This window comes from Alosa alosa, chromosome 2 (genome assembly GCF_017589495.1).
Source record: "Alosa alosa isolate M-15738 ecotype Scorff River chromosome 2, AALO_Geno_1.1, whole genome shotgun sequence".
NCBI classification, from domain to species: Eukaryota; Metazoa; Chordata; class Actinopteri; order Clupeiformes; family Clupeidae; genus Alosa; species Alosa alosa.
Window position 1 is genome coordinate 37,008,965 of NC_063190.1, and position 21,136 is coordinate 37,030,100.

General features: G+C 44.1%; 1 protein-coding gene across 4 annotated transcripts; it reads left to right on the plus strand.

Moving 5' to 3' along the window:
- Positions 1 to 3,197: 3,197 nt before the first annotated feature.
- On the plus strand, positions 3,198 to 19,513 carry pcf11 (PCF11 cleavage and polyadenylation factor subunit). 4 transcript variants are annotated; one of them, XM_048230572.1, is made up of 17 exons: positions 3,198 to 3,567; positions 6,816 to 6,941; positions 7,253 to 7,426; positions 7,528 to 7,719; positions 8,217 to 8,342; positions 11,761 to 12,779; positions 13,020 to 13,197; positions 13,633 to 13,885; positions 14,174 to 15,618; positions 16,058 to 16,124; positions 16,292 to 16,408; positions 16,596 to 16,707; positions 17,124 to 17,307; positions 17,550 to 17,705; positions 18,006 to 18,098; positions 18,377 to 18,412; positions 18,668 to 19,513. In XM_048230572.1, the coding sequence occupies exons 1-17, from the start codon at positions 3,400 to 3,402 to the stop codon at positions 18,875 to 18,877; spliced, it is 4,656 nt and encodes a 1,551-aa protein (XP_048086529.1). In that variant the 5' UTR covers positions 3,198 to 3,399; the 3' UTR covers positions 18,878 to 19,513. The 4 variants fall into 4 exon arrangements, with proteins under 4 accessions (XP_048086529.1, XP_048086540.1, XP_048086531.1 ...); XM_048230583.1 differs by having other exon boundaries at positions 13,633 to 13,813; XM_048230574.1 differs by having other exon boundaries at positions 8,220 to 8,342.
- Positions 19,514 to 21,136: the final 1,623 nt, after the last annotated feature.

The following is a 21,136-nucleotide window of genomic DNA, read 5'->3' on the forward strand; positions in this document are numbered from 1 at the left end:
GCATGTCTCAGTAGTCTAACTCTTGGCCATCTGTTCCAACTCAGCCATCTAGTGCAAGAAAAGTGTTATAAAGTGATTGATAGGCCCATATCACTGAGGTAGTTTGTTCTCTTCATCATGGAACAATTGATGACACTGAGGTGTTTTTACCATGCAAATTTGAATTATTTTCTGTAAAAATCTAGTTTACTGCGATCTGACTGGCATGGCAGAACTCAGCATGTCCCTAAAGGAGATCTGACTGGCATGGCAGAACTCAGCATGCCCCTAAAGGGAGATATGGCAGAACTCAGCATGCCCCTAAAGGAGATATGGCAGAACTCAGCATGGCCCTAAAGGAGATATGGCAGAACTCAGCATGCCCCTAAAGGAGATATGGCAGAATTCAGCATGCCCCTAAAGGGAGATATGGCAGAACTCAGCATGCCCCTAAAGGGAGATATGGCAGAACTCAGCATGGCCCCTAAAGGAGATATGGCAGAACTCAGCATGTCCCTAAAGGAGATCTGACTGGCATGGCAGAACTCAGCATGCCCCTAAAGGGAGATATGGCAGAACTCAGCATGCCCCTAAAGGGAGATATGGCAGAACTCAGCATGCCCCTAAAGGAGATCTGACTGGCATGGCAGAACTCAGCATGCCCCTAAAGGGAGATATGGCAGAACTCAGCATGTCCCTAAAGGAGATATGGCAGAACTCAGCATGCCCCTAAAGGGAGATATGGCAGAACTCAGCATGCCCCTAAAGGAGATATGGCAGAACTCAGCATGTCCCTAAAGGAGATATGGCAGAACTCAGCATGGCCCCTAAAGGAGATATGGCAGAACTCAGCATGTCCCTAAAGGAGATCTGACTGGCATGGCAGAACTCAGCATGCCCCTAAAGGGAGATATGGCAGAACTCAGCATGCCCCTAAAGGGAGATATGGCAGAACTCAGCATGCCCCTAAAGGAGATCTGACTGGCATGGCAGAACTCAGCATGCCCCTAAAGGGAGATATGGCAGAACTCAGCATGTCCCTAAAGGAGATATGGCAGAACTCAGCATGGCCCCTAAAGGAGATATGGCAGAACTCAGCATGCCCCTAAAGGGAGATATGGCAGAACTCAGCATGCCCCTAAAGGGACAGAACTCAGCATGCCCCTAAAGGATATGGCAGAACTCAGCATGCCCCTAAAGATATGGCAGAACTCAGCATGCCCCTAAAGGAGGAGAACTCAGCATGCCCCTAAAGGAGAACTATGGCAGAACTGCATGGCCCCTAAAGGGAGATATGGCAGAACTCAGCATGCCCCTAAAGGAGATATGGCAGAACTCAGCATGCCCCTAAAGGAGATATGGCAGAACTCAGCATGCCCCTAAAGGAGATATGGCAGAACTCAGCATGCCCCTAAAGGAGATATGGCAGAACTCAGCATGCCCCCTAAAGGGAGATATGGCAGAACTCAGCATGCCCCTAAAGGGAGATATGGCAGAAACTCAGCATGCCCCTAAAGTAAAGGGAGATATGGCAGAACTCAGCATGCCCCTAAAGGAGATATGGCAGAACTCAGCATGCCCCTAAAGGAGATATGGCAGAACTCAGCATGCCCCTAAAGGAGATATGGCAGAACTCAGCATGCCCCTAAAGGGAGATATGGCAGAACTCAGCATGCCCCTAAAGGAGATATGGCAGAACTCAGCATGCCCCTAAAGGGAGATATGGCAGAACTCAGCATGTCCCCTAAGGAGATATGGCAGAACTCAGCATGCCCCTAAAGGAGATATGGCAGAACTCAGCATGCCCCCTAAAGGAGATATGGCAGAACTCAGCATGCCCCTAAAGGAGATCTGACTGGCAGAACTCAGCATGGCCCTAAAGAACTCCAGAACTCAGCATGCCCCTAAAGGAGATATGGCAGAACTCAGCATGCCCCTAAAGGAGATATGGCAGAACTCAGCCCCCTAAAGGAGATATGGCAGAACTCAGCATGCCCCTAAAGGAGATATGGCAGAACTCAGCATGCCCCTAAAGGAGATATGGCAGAACTCAGCATGCCCCTAAAGGAGATGGCAGAACTCAGCATGTCCCTAAAGGAGATCAGCATGCCCCTGGCAGAACTCAGGCCCCTAAAGGAGATATGGCAGAACTCAGCATGCCCCTAAAGGAGATCTGACTGGCATGGCAGAACTCAGCATGCCCCTCAAAGGAGATATGGCAGAACTCAGCGCCCCTAAAGGAGATATGGCAGAACTCAGCATGTCCCTAAAGGAGATCTGACTGGCATGGCAGAACTCAGCATGCCCCTAAAGGAGATCTGACTGGCATGGCAGAACTCAGCATGCCCCTAAAGGAGATATGGCAGAACTCAGCATGCCCCTAAAGGGAGATATGGCAGAACTCAGCATGCCCCTAAAGGAGATATGGCAGAACTCAGCATGCCCCTAAAGGGAGATATGGCAGAACTCAGCATGCCCCTAAAGGGAGATATGGCAGAACTCAGCATGTCCCCTAAAGGAGATATGGCAGAACTCAGCATGCCCCTAAAGGAGATATGGCAGAACTCAGCATGTCCCTAAAGGAGATATGGCAGAACTCAGCATGCCCCTAAAGGAGATATGGCAGAACTCAGCATGCCCCTAAAGGGAGATTTTGTGCTCAGTTGAAGTTTTTTTGTTGTTGTTTTTTTTGTTTGTCAATCATTGACGTGTTGAAAAGCGACCATATCAACCCTTCTTGAGTGTAAACTTTGAAATATTAATTGCTAAGCTTTTATAATCATTGTGACATATGTCATTATTGGAATTACATGGTAATTAGGGTTAAAAATTAGGGTTTGTCCTCCCAGCCACTGCTAGGCCTATGGAAATTTCAGTTAAATTATTTTCCCACAAAACCTCGGCCTGCAAGGTTCAGCGGGGTCAGTGGGTGTGTCATAGGTGTGTGTGGGCGTTACAAGGTCGAAAATGGCTGTAATTGTTTCAACTTTTGAGCACCTTTTTATCCGTTGAGAATTTGTGAATATGTATGTTTTTAGAGTTATATTAGTGAAAGGCCAAAGATGACATATTGAACGAATGAAAGAAAGACAAAGTAAGGACATTTCGGCCTACAGAACGTACGCGTGAAACGTAAGCGGAAACCTGCGTCATGGAACTGGCCAATCAGAGGATGGTGACGCAGTGGCGCATATATTTCACTCACAGTGACGCATGAGTTGTTGAAGAAGTACAGTTCCTACGCCATGTTTTGTTACAAGAACACGAAAGAAAAGTGTTAACGATATTTTGAAGAAATATCGTATTGGTTCAGGAAAGGGAAATACGAAGAATATGGAATGAGTGAATGGACTTTGTAGATCACTGGGTGTATTTTGCTAATACATTTAATCCTAACTTTAAATAATATATCGAATCAAAATGTCGGACGACGCAGCGAGGGAAGATGCCCGTCGAGAATACCAATCATCCCTGGAAGATTTGACTTTCAACAGTAAACCACACATCAACATGCTGACCATACTTGCTGAGGAGAATCTTCACTTCGCCAAGGATATCGTCGCAATAATTGAAGCACAAATCGTCAAGGTTTTTATGAAAATAGAATTCTTTTCAAGCCAATATGGCTTCAATGAATGGTTCGTTTGCTGGCTAACGTTAGTGGTAGCTAGCAGTGTGATTATTGAGCAGACCATGGGAACATGGCGGACACGTTCTGCTAATCGTAATGTTAGCTTGCAAGAAATGCAGGCCGCTAATTTAACGTTAGCTTATATCATAACGTTATTTTGAGTTGGCCTTGGTAACTATTGAGTACCTTTTATTCTCACTAGCATTCTAGGTTAGTTTATTTGTAACAGTTAAACTTGTTCGGTAATTCAGGAAAATACTAAATTATTGATATGGCCATTTAAACAGAAAGCTAACGTTGCTTCTATTTCGGTGGCGTTAACGTTATTGCAAGTTCTTCAGCGAGGTAGTTAACTAAACGTCAGCTAATATAGTTTATATATATATATATATATATATATATATAATTTATCTAGCTACCGCTAATGGTTTCGCAAAGCGAACGTTGCATCATTACATAACGCTATGCTAACCTAAAAGGTGAATAGAACTAGTTGAGCATGCTACGCTAACTTATGGTTGAAACGGCGTGTCAGTTAGCCTCCGCTCTGACTAAAATAAGTTCATAGCATGTTAAAGTAACATAAGTTTAGTTGCCGCGAGCTAATGTTAACGTTTACACTACACCAGGATTAAGACAGTTCAGCTAGTTCTGATGACTAACGTTTAAATGCCACAAACTTGGCGTTAGCAGATGCTTTAGTAATGTTAGAGGCCTAAAAGGATATGGCGACATTTCAAAAACTTGGGTAACAATGACTGGCAAAACGACCAAACTGATTGTTAGGCAACATGCACGTCTGAAAGTGTCACCTTTATTCAGATAAAGCTGTAACGTATTTTGTCTTAACTATTTCAAACAAAGGTTAACCCAACTAACGTTAAATTACGTTAGCACTCCGCCGCTATTCTAAATGGGTTATGTTAGCAATTAACTAGCATTAACGTTAGTTGCTAGCTAGTAACGTCTCTGGGCAGCTAACATCCCATGCTTACGTTTTCGAAAACTTCAAAAGTAAACATGTTTGTCAAATAGCTGGAAAGGTAACTCTTAGTTTGCTATACATCGATAACTTGCATTACACTCGTTAATCAGAAGCATATTCGTTACAATGCAGATATTACGAGCTGCTGTTTGGAAATTTATCAGAAATAACATCGATAAAAAGCATGCACTTGCGTTTACAAACTAAGGTAATGTTAACTTTAGCGCTAACTGGATGATGTGAGACCGGCGAGCTAATTGAATTCACCTGTTATCAGCAGTTAAATAAATTGTATTTGAAATTGTCACTATTTCTAGAAGTCGAATTTAATGTAGGAAATAGTGTCCATATGAGTTTATCCTAACCCTTGCAAGCTAGCTGGCTAACTAACGTTACACTTGTAGACAGCTTAAATTGGTTATCAGGGTAATGCCCGGTACAGACCAGCATGGCATACAGATCATGTTGCTGAGGCCAAATTTAGATCTCACAATGTAACCTAGCAAAATGCACTTTGTGAATGCAGTTTCCATTTCTGTATTCACAAGCAAATTATAGTAGTGTAAATCGACTAATCACTGTAGATTCCTCCAAGAGGCAGTGCTATTTTGGCCTTCTCAGTTTTCAGAGAGTCTCTTCAACTTTCACTTTATTAAAACATACAGAGTAGTTATGATATGATCAGCTGGTGAATGAATTGATCTAGGTCAGTGGTATACTGCTGTCAAATGCAGAGTAAAGTCAGCAAGTTGGCCAGGTAGACTTTTTCAATTGAACATAAAAGTAAACGGCTCACCAATGAAGAACTTGGATAGTATATGGTGTACTTCTGTGCTACACTAGATTTCATAGACCAAACTGTTATTTCAATGGCCTTTTAATTTAGTTCTTATAATTTAGTTGAACGTCAGCAGTTAATGTGTTGGTGAGCCCCTAACTGTAACAGCTCGTTATAATGCTATGTACCACAGACATATGTTTGTAGGGTAGGCTATGCAATACTGATGCCTTGTCCCATGTGATTAAAATAAGGGAATGTTTTGATTGAATGCGAGTATTCTATTTTGTTGGGGTGACTGTTTTCAACTGATGGCTTCATGTAGTTTATCTAGTACCTAGTACCTATCTAGTGCACCGCTACAGGATTCTGCCACCAACCTGTTTATTTTCTACTAGTATACAAATTCGGATACACTGGAGTCTTAGGCTTTTGTTTTATATGAATTAAATGTGAATAAATGGTATTTTAATGTGACAATAAAAAATATGAAATGTGATTTTTGTCTTTTTCTTTCCAAGTGTATTTTTTGTGTAAAATCAGTCACAGCTTCTTAACCAGCAATGAAACTTGTATTGACTAAAAAGTGTGGTTTAAACAAGGCACTGCCTACATTACAATCTTTAGTGCTTGGCTCTTAGTGTGAAGGTGTCGCTAACAGCAACAGTACAACAGTGTTTTATCTTGGGGTTGTTAAAAACTGTTTTTGTGTGTATGCACTGAAAACAGAATTTTCTTTTTTAAAAACTTTTTGGAGACCTTTTCCACATTTTATAATGGGTGAAGTTTTTTTTTATTTTTTTTTTTTTTTTTTAAAATCACCTAACAAGACTGAAGACATGGTTAGCTTTTTGCCAAACCCATGAACATGTTCTGAGACTATACCAAAAACCTAATCCTCCTATTTCTGTGCTTAAACATCTCAAAGGGTTATTAACATTGAAGCTAAGACACTTCACTGTGCTATTAAAATGTACCATTCTTAAAAAAAAAAAAAACCCTCAAAACAGGACATTTAAAACCCTCTCATGCAAACAACATTGAAATCACTCTGGAAGAAATCTTGCTGCTGAGAAAATGGACAACTTGCCCTTTTTTCCCCCCTCATGGATGATGTTTTGCAGAGAAGAATCTGAACACTGTCCTTTGTGGACTTGACTTTTTGGACTGTCAGACTGTCACCGCCCATCATGCGCTGGATTTTTTTGTAGCTGAGCTTTCACTTTTCTTTTTTTCTTTTTTTTTTTTTTGTTCTGTGAAGACCTGAGTGGTTGACCTTTTGTCACTTTTTATTTTTTTTATTATTATTTTCCCCTAGTTCCACCAGCCTACACTTTTGACTTTGAAGTTAGAGTTAACCTTCCCTTTTTTTAACCCTTTGCTAATGATGTCTCTTGCAAACTGTATAGATTCTGTGCTCTAAACTTGTGTTCTTGCTCCAGGCGCCAGCAGCAGAGAAGCTCCCGGTTTTGTACTTAGTGGATTCCATAGTGAAGAACATTGGCGGGGAATACCTTGCAGTGTTTGCTAAAAACCTTGTCACTTCATTTATTTGTGTATTTGAAAAGGTATACAACCATTTTAAGCTTTTTTTTAAATGTAATTTCAAGTTGATTTGTGTTGGATTTTGTGGCTTTGGAATGATGGATTTAACACGGCAATGTAAAGTAAAGCGTACAATGCCCACTGTGTGGATTTTACACATTTCACTTCTGACACAATCACTGTTTGGTTGACTTGAGCATTGATGTGAAGTAAATGTTTATAGGTATGAATGGCAGGACTTGATGTTTGCACATTGGTCGCGCATTCAGAGCACTCAGAGGAGATGTTTATTATGGTCCACACTGAGTTTTATTTTCTTTTCGTTTTGTTTTAGGTGGAAGAGAACACTAGAAAAAGCCTCTTCAAGTTGCGCTCAACATGGGATGATATTTTCCCAGCAACAAAACTGTACACATTAGATGTGAAGGTCAATTCAATAGATCCCGCTTGGCCCATTAAGCCTCTGCAAAACCCGAGCATTCATGTAAACCCAAAGTTTCTTAAGCAGGTAAGAACAGAATGCATATACATCCTCAGTCATCACGCTTCTCATTTATAACGTCACACTGAATTGGGTTATTAAAAAGTGACGGGTCTTTCTTTGCTCAGAGTGAGGAAGCTACTCCGACTCCGACTCCTCCTCCGAAGGCCGTTACGCCACAGCCCCCGCCATCAGCCACCGAGAAAAAAATCAATGAGGAGCAGGCCATTAGGCAGCAGCTGCTGGCCAAGCAGAAGGAGCTGCTTGAACTCCAGCAGAGGAAGATAGAGCTTGAGCTTGAGCAGGCCAAAGTACAACTGGTGAGTTGAGTAAACATGACATTCCTTCTGCAGGGCTAGTGTTGTGAAATCATCCATAAAAAACTGGTGTTCACCAGAGAGCTTGAACAGGTGACTACATTTTTGAGTGTCAGAATTCCAAATAGTGTTAGGTAGGGTTGTTATCAGCAGATTTTCTATATGAACTATGTGCATGTAATTCCCATATAAGCCCCTTGGATTTGACCGCATATACACACATTAAAAATGTAATGCAAATTTTGTTTTTGTTTTGGTAGTGGAAATTGTATGCTTTAAAATGCATACAACTGGTGAGCTGCAGCTGTGTCTAAACCTTGACACTACTCAGTTTAGCTTAGATGTTTTCAGTTCACTACAACAAACATTAAGATTTGAACATATGGCATTAACCATGTAAACAGCTTATTAATACACACACACACACACACACACTTTTGAACAAAATATTATGTAAAAATGAATATGCTTATGCAAACAAGTGCAATCATCTTATAAAGCAGTCCAAAGGCTCTTTGAGTGGAGAAGGACAAGCCAGGCAGCAGTTGCTCGCAAAGCAGAAGGAATTGATTGAACTTCAGCAGAAGAGGATAGAACTTGAGCTTGAGCAGATAAAAGTGCAACTGGTGAGTGCAGCGATGGCCTTTTCATTTTCCTTAAAGAGCTGTGGGAAGAGTGGGAGATCCGTAACATTTGTAGTCTTGGACTTCAATAGAGCAGCTGACACAACTAATGCACTTGTGCGCTAAAGGTGCCTCCAGTCAAAGGAGACAAAGAAATGACAGCGTCGTAGCGTCACTGTGGTGTTTTCCCTGTCTGTCAAACAAAACACTATGCATCCGTATTAACACTAATGACGACTAGTGTAGTAGTGAGTCAGTGAAGATGATTAGAGTGGCAGAAGCCGTTCTGTTCTCACTGTTTTGCTTGCAGACACTGGGTTAGTCAACAGATATAGCAGTGCCACATTGCTCACCATAAAGATCAATAGAAGGCATGCAAAGCAATAAACTTAAGAGTCTCTAAATAGCGTCACTAATGTGTGCAATCAAAGCTGATCCCACATTATTGTGATTGGCGTTTCCGTTGTATTGTGCTGCTATTCAAACGGTGTCTTCACACATTGTCCTGTCAACGTTGTTCTTTGTTGCAAGAGTGTCCTGTATCTGCATGTGCATAATAATTTGGCCACTGCGCCTAACTTTGCCTGATTATGCATGCACAAGTCAACATTTTGCCTGCCCTTTGCATATTGGCAAGCAATGTTTTCAGCAACTGTTAACGATGTGCATCATTCATTTGTCAGTTGTCTGTCAATAAAGGTAAATGTTGTATTGTTAGCTCAAACTCTTAATCCTGTGTATTCAGGAGCTCCATAAGTCTAGTGAATGAATAGCTGTGTAGTATCAAGGTAATAATACCAAGCCTCAAACTTTGTGGTATCAGCATGCTCCTGTTATAGAACATTAATAAAGTATTTATTAATTACCTACAGAGTTGTGTAAGTCCAGAGTGAGTATTCAGATCGTTCAGTGCATTGTTATTTTATACTCTAGTCCGTTTTGGCCATGTACACTTTTGACTTTGAAGTTAGAGTTAACCTTCCCTTTTTTTAACCCTTTGCTAATGATTTTTGACAAAATATTACAAATAATCTGTTGGTGATTTATTGTAGTCTCACAATGAAAACAATGAGGAAAAGTCCAACCTTGAAGGGAAGCACATTATGTACTATTTTGTGAAAAAGCTCAATCTCATAAAAAAATATTTTTAATACAAACGTGTCACTCACAACTAGATGTACCGCAGAGAGGTACAAAATACGACCGCCGCCCAGTCCTGCAGATTCTCTAAATAAATCACGCTTGTCAATTTGTCTCAGTCTCCTACTCCATCCCCTACTTTTGAGTGTGTAAATGAGTGTGTGTGTGTCTCAGTCTCCTACTCCATCCCCTACTTTTGAGTGTGTAAATGAGTGTGTGTGTTTTTTTGTTTTGTGTATCCCGGGAATCGTTGACACACAATTACTGAAGAAAAAAGAAAGAAAAAAAATCTGGAAGAAAAAAACTCACTAAACCTATATGGCTGCCGCTTCGCTGCCGGGTCATAATTATTTGCACCTCTGCTTGTAATACCTTCTTAAGCCTCCCTTTGCCCAGCTTGTAATATTCTCCTATGACGCCCCATAAAGTTGGAGAATACAAAGCAAGGGATTTAAGACCATTCGTCCGTACAAAATCTCCCCAAATTGTTCAGATTCCTAGGGTCCACACTTGTGCATTCTCCTCTTTGACTCACCCCACTGTTTTTCTATGGTGTTTAGATCAGGGGACTGAGATGGCAATGGCTGAAGCTTGATTTTGTGTTCACTAAACCATTTTTGTTTTGATCTAGACATTTTGTTTTGGTTCATTGACCTGATGAATGATCCCATCATCACCCACTTTTAGTGTCTTGGTAGAGAGACAGATTTCCTTTGAAAATGTTCAGGTTTTTCTTTGGGTTCAGGATACCATGCACCGTAATAAGGTTTCGAAGACCTTTTGGGAATAAAAACAGCCCCACAATAGCACAGCCCCTCCACCATAATTCTAATTAGACATGGGGTTCTTTTTAGTATAGTCATTCTTCAATGTACACCAAACCCACCTAAAGTGTTTCTTGCTCACTTTTCTCGAAATTTTCATTTCATCTGACAATACACCACACTTCCAGACAAAGTGACTGTACCATTTAGTAACTCCTGCCGTTTAGATTTGTAATTAAATGACTTATACCTGGCATGCCCTCTAAATAATTTATTATCAGTGAGGTCACTTTAGAAGTTTTTTGGGTAACTCTTCAACAGTGGTTCTTAGGCAAAAAATTCCATATGTTACCATCCTCCATACTGCGTGTGGGGGCAAGATAACCATGGGTCTTTATCCAAGCATGTTTGTCACATTTCCAGTTGATCAGATGTTGAAAAATGACTAGGGTATTTAGCCTGTGTGTCACTACTTTCATACTTTAGTCATGAACCACTCCTGAAAGTTTACAGACACACTGATTAACTTAAAGAAGTCAGGGTTCCCACGGGTCCTTGAAAGTTTGTGAATCTGAAAAAAAAATTCAAGCCCCTTGAAAGTTTTCGAAAACAGACATAAATAAATGGAGGTCCTTGAAAGTCCTTTAATTTCTTTTTTAGGAAAAAATTCCATAGAATGCCGTCTACTTATTAACATGTTTACATTATTTCGCCATCACTTCTGTCGATCCTATGCGTATGCCTGATTTACGTTGGTTAGAACTACACGGCCAGCGTGATTTCTGTGCGTTTCCCGCATGTCGTGTTTGTTGCCCAAATATTTAATTTAACATATTGATGACTAAACCAACATGTTCATGGTAACGAGTTAAACTTGTTTAGGAAAAGTTTATTTCAGCTCAGTTTTATGCAAAATACAAACATGAAAAATAGAATAGGCCTACCATCTGTCATATGACCAAAAATAAAAGAAAACTGCAACAAGGTATCCTTGGTCTGTTGAGGTAACATGATTTAACCATGCCCGTGCTTGAAATTTATCGACACATTAGGTCCTTGAATTTGAGGATATTGGGCCTGGAAAGTCCTTGAAAGGTCCTTGAATTTGTCCCAAGGTGTGGGAACCCTGAGAGGAAAAAGCTTCTGTTAGATTCTTTTTATATGAGATTTTCTTGGGGTGCCAATAAATGTGGGCAACATGTTTTTGTTGTCTTTTTGAGAATTTCTGGGGTTTTTTTTGTTTATTTTTTCAAATACATTTGTTTCCCTTCCAGGTTGAATTTCTCCTCATTGTTTTCAATGTAAGATCACAATAAATCGCCAAACGATTTTCTATACCTGTTTTTAGTCAACTTTACCAAAGGGTCCAATCATTCTGGAGGGTGCTGTATCTAGTTTTGTCAAGGAAAGCATGCAGAATGCAAGTTCATGTGTCATAGGCTCATTATTTGGTATTGAAAGCAGAAACATGGTCATCCATTGTCCCCGTCTGTCTGCTTCCTTGTATGATGCTCTAGGCTTTTAATCGAATGGGACCAACCACCACCCAGGCCAGTGCTGCACTCCACCCCACACCTGCGGCCACCCAACCAGGGGCGGGGGGGCCCAACTCCTGGCCTGCTCCGCAGTCTGAGAAGGCGACGATACGGGATCCGCGCTTGAACAGAGCCGGGGCATCAAATTTACATGGCAAAGAATCGGTGACGGCACACACCAAGGAGCCGGCAGTGAGTAGGAGAGAAGCCCAGGGTTTCGGCGGTCTGCCAAACGTGCCTGAGAAGAGAGGGCCTCCCCCGGTGGAGAAGCATAACAAACTAGAGAGGATGAGGATTCCTCGGAAGGAACCGCCAGCAGAAGAGAAGACGCGGCCGAGCAAAAAGGACATGGCTGCTGCCGAGGAGAGGGCCAAGTCCAAGTCGGCATCACCAGCCAGGAAGGACGTCCTCGGCAGGAGTAAAATCGACCCCGAAAACCTCAAGTCCTCGGAAGGCATCAGAAGGGATCCCAGGCTGCGACGGCACGAGAAGGCGGAGCCGGAGGAGGACGCGCCGAAGGAGAGGAAGCGCAGCCTGGACAAGAAGGAGAAGGACGAGGCCAGCAAGATGGCCGAGCACCAGAGGCTGACCAACACCAGGAGTAAACTGTCCAACGGCTCACTGGCCAAGCAGGAGAAGCCGGACTTCAGGATCGGCAAGCTGGGTGGGAAGAGGTCGCGTTCCAGGTCGCGTTCCAGGTCCCCGTCGATGCCCAAGAGGAAGGAACGGCGATCGCCCAAGAGCCTGAAGGGCATGTCCGCGTCCCCGCCCAAATTCAGCAAGGTTAGACCGGGGGTGGGCAAACACCTGCACTCCGAAGACCTCAGTCACCATGGCAACACCAGAGAGGACAGAACTGCTCTCAAGAACGCAGAACCAAGAAGGCCGAAACGTGCTCACGAGGAGAGGGCTGCGGAACTCAGAGACTCCTACTCTGCCAGAGAACCACCCGAGACCAAGGAGAACATCAAGAGGTGGAGAAGTGGATGGGAGGACAAACAGTAAGACACTCCACTTCCTTCTGCTGTTTATATAATAATAATAATAATAATAATAATAATAATAATAAAGTGGATGGGAGGACAAACAGTAAGACACTCTACTTCCTTCTGCTGTTTTAATCGCATGCTGCTTTCAGTTCCTCAGGTGTTGGCCAAGTTGGGCTTTTCCTTGCCTTCCTCTGTTGGATTTTGTGTGTGACTGTTGTTTTAGAGCTAAATCTTTTGTTGTTTGTTTTTTAGTCCAAAACATCCAGATGAGTCTCCACCTTCCAAGCCCAGCACCCCAAGGGTGAAGCCGTGGAACCCCACTCAGAGATGCACACCGTCCCGACAGAGACAGAATCGCCTCAGCGTCGACGCCAATCTGCACATCCCTGACGTTCTTAACTCTGCAAGTAAAGCAGATCTGCTGAAAAAGGTTTGTTTTCACATCTTACACTGGCTGAATCCCAATTCTCTGTCTTACCCCTTCCTCTTCCCTTACCCCTTCATCTTACCCCCTAGCCCTTGTCCCTCGAAACCGAGTGGCAAGACAGGGGTGAAAATATTCCCCTTGGAAATGAGAAAGCACTAGCCAGACATAAGGGAGAGCTGGAGTAATTACACAATCGCTGCCTGTAGTAGATGCCAGGAGTCGGCAGCAGTAGGTTATGCAGCATTCATATCAGAAGAGCGGTAAAAAGGTTCACCGAATTTTGCTGGACTTAAGTTATATTTCAGACATGGTATGCTGACAATTCGCCGGGTATCAGACATGGAAATATATAAAATGCGTGACTTTCGTGTAAGTAATGATGTGCTGTTAACATTGAAACTGATCACTTCTCATTTTTGTCCGATCTTCTGATTCCAGGCAAGCAAGAGACACGCTGAAGGGGAAATCACTAGTGAAGAGTTCCTCAACGTGGCCCACCAGATCAGACAGCTCTTCCAGTATCAAGAGGAAAAACAGAGAACTAGTTCTTGGGATTCAAGTGATGATGGACAGTTGCCCTCCAAAGACAGAAAAGACATGAACACACACCCCCCGATGGGTAATCTATCTGCAGAGCAGTTATACCTTGAGCACAAATCTAAACTAGTAAGAACGCGAGTGCAGCGGCAAGGTAAGGGCACAAAGCACCTTAGCTAGTGTTGGCATGCTTGATAGCTGCTCTGTGCTGTTTAAGTTACACTGGAATGCGTTTGTTTAATTTAAATTAGAGGTGCTTTTATTAGATTGATAGTAGACATTTGTTGAGTGAATGAAGTGAATGTGGAGTGAGCAAGATAGAGAGAATCTGCACATTATTTGTTGCTTCATCTTTAGAGGTGTATGTGAACTTTAGTTTGTTTAAAGGATGAACTGTAACTGCATTATCTATAATATCTACTTGGTTTCCATTCTTCTCTAGCTGAGAGAAATCGCCAACAAGCAGGGAATGAAAGAACGACGTCTGCTCTAGAAGAAGACCCAGAACCACTTAGGCGCTCGATCGATGACCCTCTGGAATTGTTCTCCAGACACGAGGGGCCAAGGAAAAGTGACCGGTCCAACTCGGGCCGCGTGGCCAGGAGCTCGCCGAGCCCCGGGCAGCTGGAGGAGTATCCTCGGCGCTCGCCAGCAGCGCCTTACTGCCGCTCGCCACCGTTGCCCCTGGAGATGCAGGAGGACCCGGCCGGCGAGCTGAGCCCCATCCCGCGCTTCGAGAGCCCCAACAGCGTCCACTCCGACGAGGGCGTGGAGGCAGAACCACCCCTGGTTCCACCCAGACCTGTGAGGAACGTGCCCGTGGGGCGCATGCCCAGCGAGCCCGCCGGGTCGGTGCTACTGCACCTCCCGGACGACGGCGGCGCGCAGCCCAGCATGCCCCGGCGCGACAGCCCGAGCGTCCCGCCGAGGTTCGACGGCCACAAAGCGCCGCAGGCGTCTTACGATGGGCCGCCGGGGCCCATGGGGAAGCCGCGGTCAGAAGGGCCGCACCCCAGGCCACTCCCGCCGACCGCCTACGAGGGGAACCCCGGCGCCAAGAGGTACGACGGTCCAGTAAACCCGCGCCTCGATGGCCACGGCAGATACGAGCCCAACTACGGCCCGCGCTTCGATGGACCGCCGCAGCACGAGAAACGGTTTGAGGGGGCGGGCAGATATGACGGCCACATGCCTCACCGGCCAATGAGGTTCGACGGCCCTCACCCTCAGCAGGGCTTCGGACGGTTTGAGCGACCCGGGGGTCACAACCGGTTCGAGGGCCCCGCGTCGGGCCCCGGGCCCAGCCGCTTCGACAGCCCCATGCAGCCCAGCCGCTTTGAGGGCCCGCCGCGGTTCAGCGGCCCCCATCTGCAGCAGCAGCAGGGCCCCGGGAGGTTCGAGGCCCCCATGGGCTTCCCTCACGGCAACGCGGGCTACGAGGGGCCGCCCAGTCAGCCCGGCCCCATGCGCTTCGACGGCCCCGGTGGCAACCAGCCTTCTGGAATGTGCTTTGAGAATCCCACCGGCCCGCCTGGACCAATCAGGTTCGAGGGACAACCCCAGGGGATGCCCAGACACGAGTGCCCACCGCCACCAGGACCCCCCAGGTACTTCGCCCCCCAGAACCAGATGAGGCCGCAGGGCCAGCCCGTGTTCAACGTGCCGCAGGGCCCTGGCCCTATGGCCCCACAGCCCGCCAACTTCAACATGACCAGCCGCTTCCCCGAGCCCTTCGGCGGGAACGCACAGCCCTTCCTCGGACCGCAGAACGTTCCTCAAGGACCAAACTTCAACGTGCCGCAAGTCCCCACCTCCACAGGGTTCCCCAACTCCTTCAGACCCGTGGGCCCGTACCAGGGACCTCCCGTTGGGAACCCGCAGCAGCCTGTAAGTCTGCCTGCTGCCAGAGCACTAATACTAGCTTGGCTCTTAGGCTTAGATTTCCATACACACATCTAAATATTACAAAGTACTTCATGACTTTGACACAGTTTATTGAGATAAATAATAAAACATAGTATTTTGTTTGTTTTTGATTCATTTAAAGCCATATCAGCAACTAAGGCTGTTTAATGGCCTGAACAAGGGATGCTATGGTAGAAGATATGGGGCATCAGTACTGAACTATGGGGCCTTGCTATAAAAAACATCAACCACAGAATTTTAACTATAAAATCGTCGTCTTTTGGTTTTCAGAGCAGGGCGAAAGAATAAAATATACTACTAAGTTTTAAAAACAGAATTTCCCCAAACTTGTGCCTCAATATGTGTGTTATTGTGCACATGTCATGTTCCTTATTGCATACTGCAACTTCTGATCCTTCAGATGAGCCTGTTGTCCAACCTCAGCCAGCCATTCATGCCACAGAACACAGTGTCTTTTAGTCAACCAAGTAAGTACCATGGGCATACTCTTTTTTTTACTGTTGAAGTGTGTGTGTGGGGGTTGGTGTGTTTTTGCTCTGGACCAGATCAGTTGATCACACACAGCTTGTTTTCTCAGTGCATCACTAACAAATGAATGTGAACAGAAGTGTTGATCTGCGTTTGTGTCCTTCAGACGCTCCGTTTGGGCAGCCAGACAACCACCTCGGCCAGATGGACGTCAACGAACTGCTGGCCAAACTCCTCTCCAATGGCATCATTAAGCCCGCCACCACAGACGCATCTCAGACTGGTGAGTGTCTCGGCCATGTTGATCTACCTTGTAGAGAGAGTGGTAGAAGAGAGGGGGAGTGGTAGATAGATTTGCCGCTGGTTATTCTCTAGTAGCTTTTTCTTGGGTAATGAAGGCTGCTCTCACTGGGTGATCTTTAGTGTGAAAGCCACCACTTTGCTTCACTCTGGGCTGCTTTGCTTTACAGAGTCTACTGCAGCACCTTCATCCCCAGGAGTGGTGGAGGAAGAGGAGGAAGAGGAGCAGGTTGACGACGACCTCCCAGACCTGACCAGCTTCTCACTGGACGACATGAAGCAGTGCGTACTATTCCATCACATCACTGATATTCAGACAGAAAACTGTTGATGTGTTGCGTTATTCCCACGGACCTCATGTTTATACTTCAGTTTATCTGCCTGTATTTGTCTTTCTGTCAGAGCAATTATGCAAAACTTAAAAAAAAAACAAAACACACACATATGAGGCGTTAAGGGGACCTTTGAAGAAGCTGTTACATTTGGAGGGCATCTGTTTCACTGAACACTGAGAACAGGGGCCCGTTGGCCTTGGTGGACGTCTGGTCTCTAGTCGTTTCATTGTAGCATGTTTGAGAAATCTAAACGCCATCTCGCACACCTGTTGCGTTGCTAAGGCGATCACACACACACGTTGCGTTGCTACTGTCTGGTGCTTTTGCTGCTGAAGACTAAACACTCCTGTGTGTGTGTGGCAGGAGGTACGATAGTGTGGTGACCAAGCTGTACACGGGCATCCAGTGCTACTCGTGCGGCATGCGCTTCACCTCCTCACAGACGGACATCTATGCCGACCACCTGGACTGGCACTACAGGCAGAACCGCTCCGAGAAGGACATCAGCAAGAAGGTCACACACAGGAGATGGTACTACAGCATGACGGTACGTACGCGCACCACACACACACACACACACACACACACACACAGCCTTAGAAAACTACAAAGAGTAGATGTCCTAATGGCAGCTGTGGGTTAGTTGCACTGGGGTGTTGAGCAAGAGAGTGATTGAGGGCGGGGCCAGTGCTCTACAGAACTGCTTGTTCTGTCGTTCTGGTGCGGGCGCGTGTTTGAGTGGAAGCAAGTAGTAACATGAAGCTGTTTTCTCTCTCCCTGTGCTGCCAGGACTGGATTGAGTTTGAGGAGATTGCGGACCTGGAGGAACGGGCCAAGAGCCAGTTCTTTGAGAAGGTGTACGAGGAGGTGGTGCAGAAGACTCAGGAGGCTGCGAAGGAGAAGGAGTTCCAGAGTGTCAAAGCCGCGGCCGACGTGGTCGATGAGGTAAGGGCTGTTCGCATGAAGGCACACGATTCTTAATTTGTATTATTACTGTTAGGCACCTGTACTGCCGAAGCAGTCTATACACAGAGGGCAATAAATATATTGAACATACCTATCAACATGTTTTGTTCCATTACATTCAAAACTGTATGGTATGGTTCAGGATGGATGTTTTTGTATGTGTGCAAAATGATTGTCTTTTCATGAATCTCTCTTTCTCTGTGTGTGTGTGTCTGTCTGTCTGTGTCTGTGTGTGCGCGTGTGTGTGTATGTGTATATATGTGTGTGTGTGTGTCCAAGACTTGTGAGATCTGCCAGGAGCAGTTTGAGACGTACTGGGAGGAGGATGAGGAGGAGTGGCACCTCAAAGACGCAATCAGAGTTGATGACAAGGTGGGTATGCAGGGCGGTGTGTGTGTGTGTGTGTGCCTGTGTGCGTGTGTGTGTGTGTGTGCGTGCCTGTGTGTGTGCGTGCCTGTGTGTGTGTGTGCGTGTGCGTGCCTGTGTGTGTACGTGTGTGTGTGTGTGTGTGCATGCCTGTGTGTGTGTGCATGCTCTGCACACACTAGCTTGCAAAGCAGCCAATTGCAAACCGGTCTGTGTACTGATGAAATATTTTCTCAGAGAACATGGTGGTAATAAAGAGGCCAATTATCTTTCTCTTCCCACAGACATATCATCCATCATGTTACGACGACTACAAAAACGTAAGCACACACACCAGACCAAACCTCTCTTAAAAATGGTTGAGCTTGGGTTATGTCTTAATATGAATATTCTTTTGAAATGTAATTTACTAAGCATGATTGTGTGTGTGTCAGTCATCTACCACAGCAGAAAATGATGCATCAGTCATGAAATAAAAAGCAAATGTTATTGATGTGAAGGGCCATTGCTGTAATGCATGTGTGTTATTGATGTTAATGGATGGAAATGCATATCGCTGTCCTCTTTTCCTGCAGACATCTTCGTTCGGGGAGTGTACTCCTTCCCCCAATAAAGTGCTAACAGAGAATCCCTTAAATGCTTTGGTTAAGCAAGAGGAGGCTGATGAGCCGTGCCGTTTCAGCAGTATTAAGCAGGAGCCCGAGGCCTTGGGCTCAGACGCTCAGGTGGCCGAGGAGAATGACGTAAAGGTTAAGTTGGAAGAGTGCTGCTTCCCCCCTCTCTGAGTGGTTGCTTATTTATCGGAGTGAAAGACGAGAGAGAGAGAGCCTATTTCTGTACTTGACAAGTCCTGAGGCAGCGTGCCCCAGTAATGCATACTCTAAATACATTTTTGTATTTGAAATTGCCTGCAACATTCAGGTGTTTTTTGCTGTGTGAATGCTTATCTGAGAAAAATTAAGGCGTACTTTGGAGAATTGTGTACATTTAATTTATAAATAAAGATATTTTTGTTATTTTTGTGTATTATTGATAAATGGGAAGACAAGAATTCTTGTTGACTAGATCAAAGGGTGTTTTCTCCTGAAAGTGTACACGTAATTCTTTAAAACCAATGGCTAGACGTGGCAAATATTTTTGACTACTAATCTATTAATGTTCTGGAGAAAATGCAATGGATAATTTATTGATTAAATGGTTGGGGGCAAACAGAGTTTTACATGACCTTTTGATTTGTAAATAAAATTCATCTCATGACATGTGGGTCTACATGTCTCAAGCCTGGTTTCGTCACTTTTGTTGAATTAAAAAAGAAAAGATGAGAAAATAATTTTTTATGACCGGGCAGATCTTTTTAGGTTTTTATTTTGGGAAGATTGCTTTTTGTTGCAGAGTATTCAATAAATTCAGTTTGAAAATGATACGTGTTTGAAAAGTGTTTTGTGTGCGTAATTGATCGTCATTGAAATTATATTAACTTCTTCTTTGCAGAATTTAAATAAAAAATAATTAAACTTGAAATTCTTGTCCTGTCTCATCTATGTGTTTGTGTTGTGTCAAATACTTTTTTGTCCACTGGTGGTTGTTTTGGCGCTGTTTCGAGTTTGCCATTGAAAACGGATAATGTAGGCCTATCTGCAAACAATGTATTGTAAAGTATTCTAGAAGTTTATCAATTAATTGTTAATAGGCTTAACTTCTATTCAAGTCATATTTCTGGGATAATTATTTCTATCTTTTATTCACTCGTCCAAATGTTCATACAAAGACAGGAGAGTTCACACAGTTCTCACCAGGGCCCAGCTCAATAGAAATCTGATTGGATCAAACCTTGAAAATGGGTTGTTCAAAGGGAAATAAGGATCCTGAAATCAGATTGGATCACATAATCTAATCTTGTTTTTGATCTGGATAACACCTTCACTTTTTGTTGTTCAAAACTTTTGAATTGAATTGGGATAAATTTGATCCAAAAATGAAGATTACCCTGATCCCAACAGAAGGGTGGATTTCAGGCACAACATGTTACAGTAATGTTAGAGTCGAAGTATGAATGTTTGTATTTATTTATTTGTCGTTGATAAGATGAGGGGTCTGATAATGGAAAGGGGTGTTTGTATCGTTTTATTGTGGTGTTTTCAATCTCTCTAGATAAAGCTACCTCAGGCCAGCTGTTGTTCTTCACATAGCCACTAGGCTAGATTGTGATATAGTTCCATTTAGAAACACAGGTAATCCGGATTTCGTAATCCTGAAGGTTGTATCTGGATCAGGTGGATCCAATCCTCAATTGCTTTGAAAAACAGGCATAAAAGATACATGGATTATCTGATCCTGGATTGTAAAACATGGGATTTCCAAATTTGATCATTCTGATCCAGGTTAACTGTGAGTGAAAGTTAGAATGGTGGTCATTTCAGATGTTTTTTCCAGCATTCATGAAACTCATAGTTTGAGAACAGCTAACAATTGTATTAGAATGCATGATTACAGTAAATATGATTAAATGTAGATCTTGCCTGTGCCTGTTGAGGTGTCCACGACCATGGCAACCTTGACAGGGACAACAACAAGGCGGACATTGTGCGGACCCCAACTAAGGTAGACTGCTGTTGTTCACAGCACTAAGCTATTTACGGTTACTGAAATACTCCCGAGTCTCTGGCCCTCTCTTAGAGCCAGGCATAGTGAGCTTGCCCTCTGAAGAAAAAGTTTGGGGACCACTGTGTTAAGGTTTCTGTTGTCAGCAGGCTACAATAAGCTTTTCATTACAAAAGCACATAATCTGGTTCTTCAAGTTCAATTACAAAAATGTATAGAATTTAAAAAACCTCTAAAACTGGACTGAAGTGTTATAGTTGGGCCTGTAACATATGTAGACCACTAGAGGGAGCCATTTGTCCAGTGTGCTAATCATTTGCCATATTTCAGTTAGTCTAATAGCTAGTTTGCATTGCATTGAAAGATGATCTTATGGAAAGTACCCCATGCCAGTCTTGTATGGTGAAGGGTATGTGATGATGTGGGGTTAATTTAATCCCAAA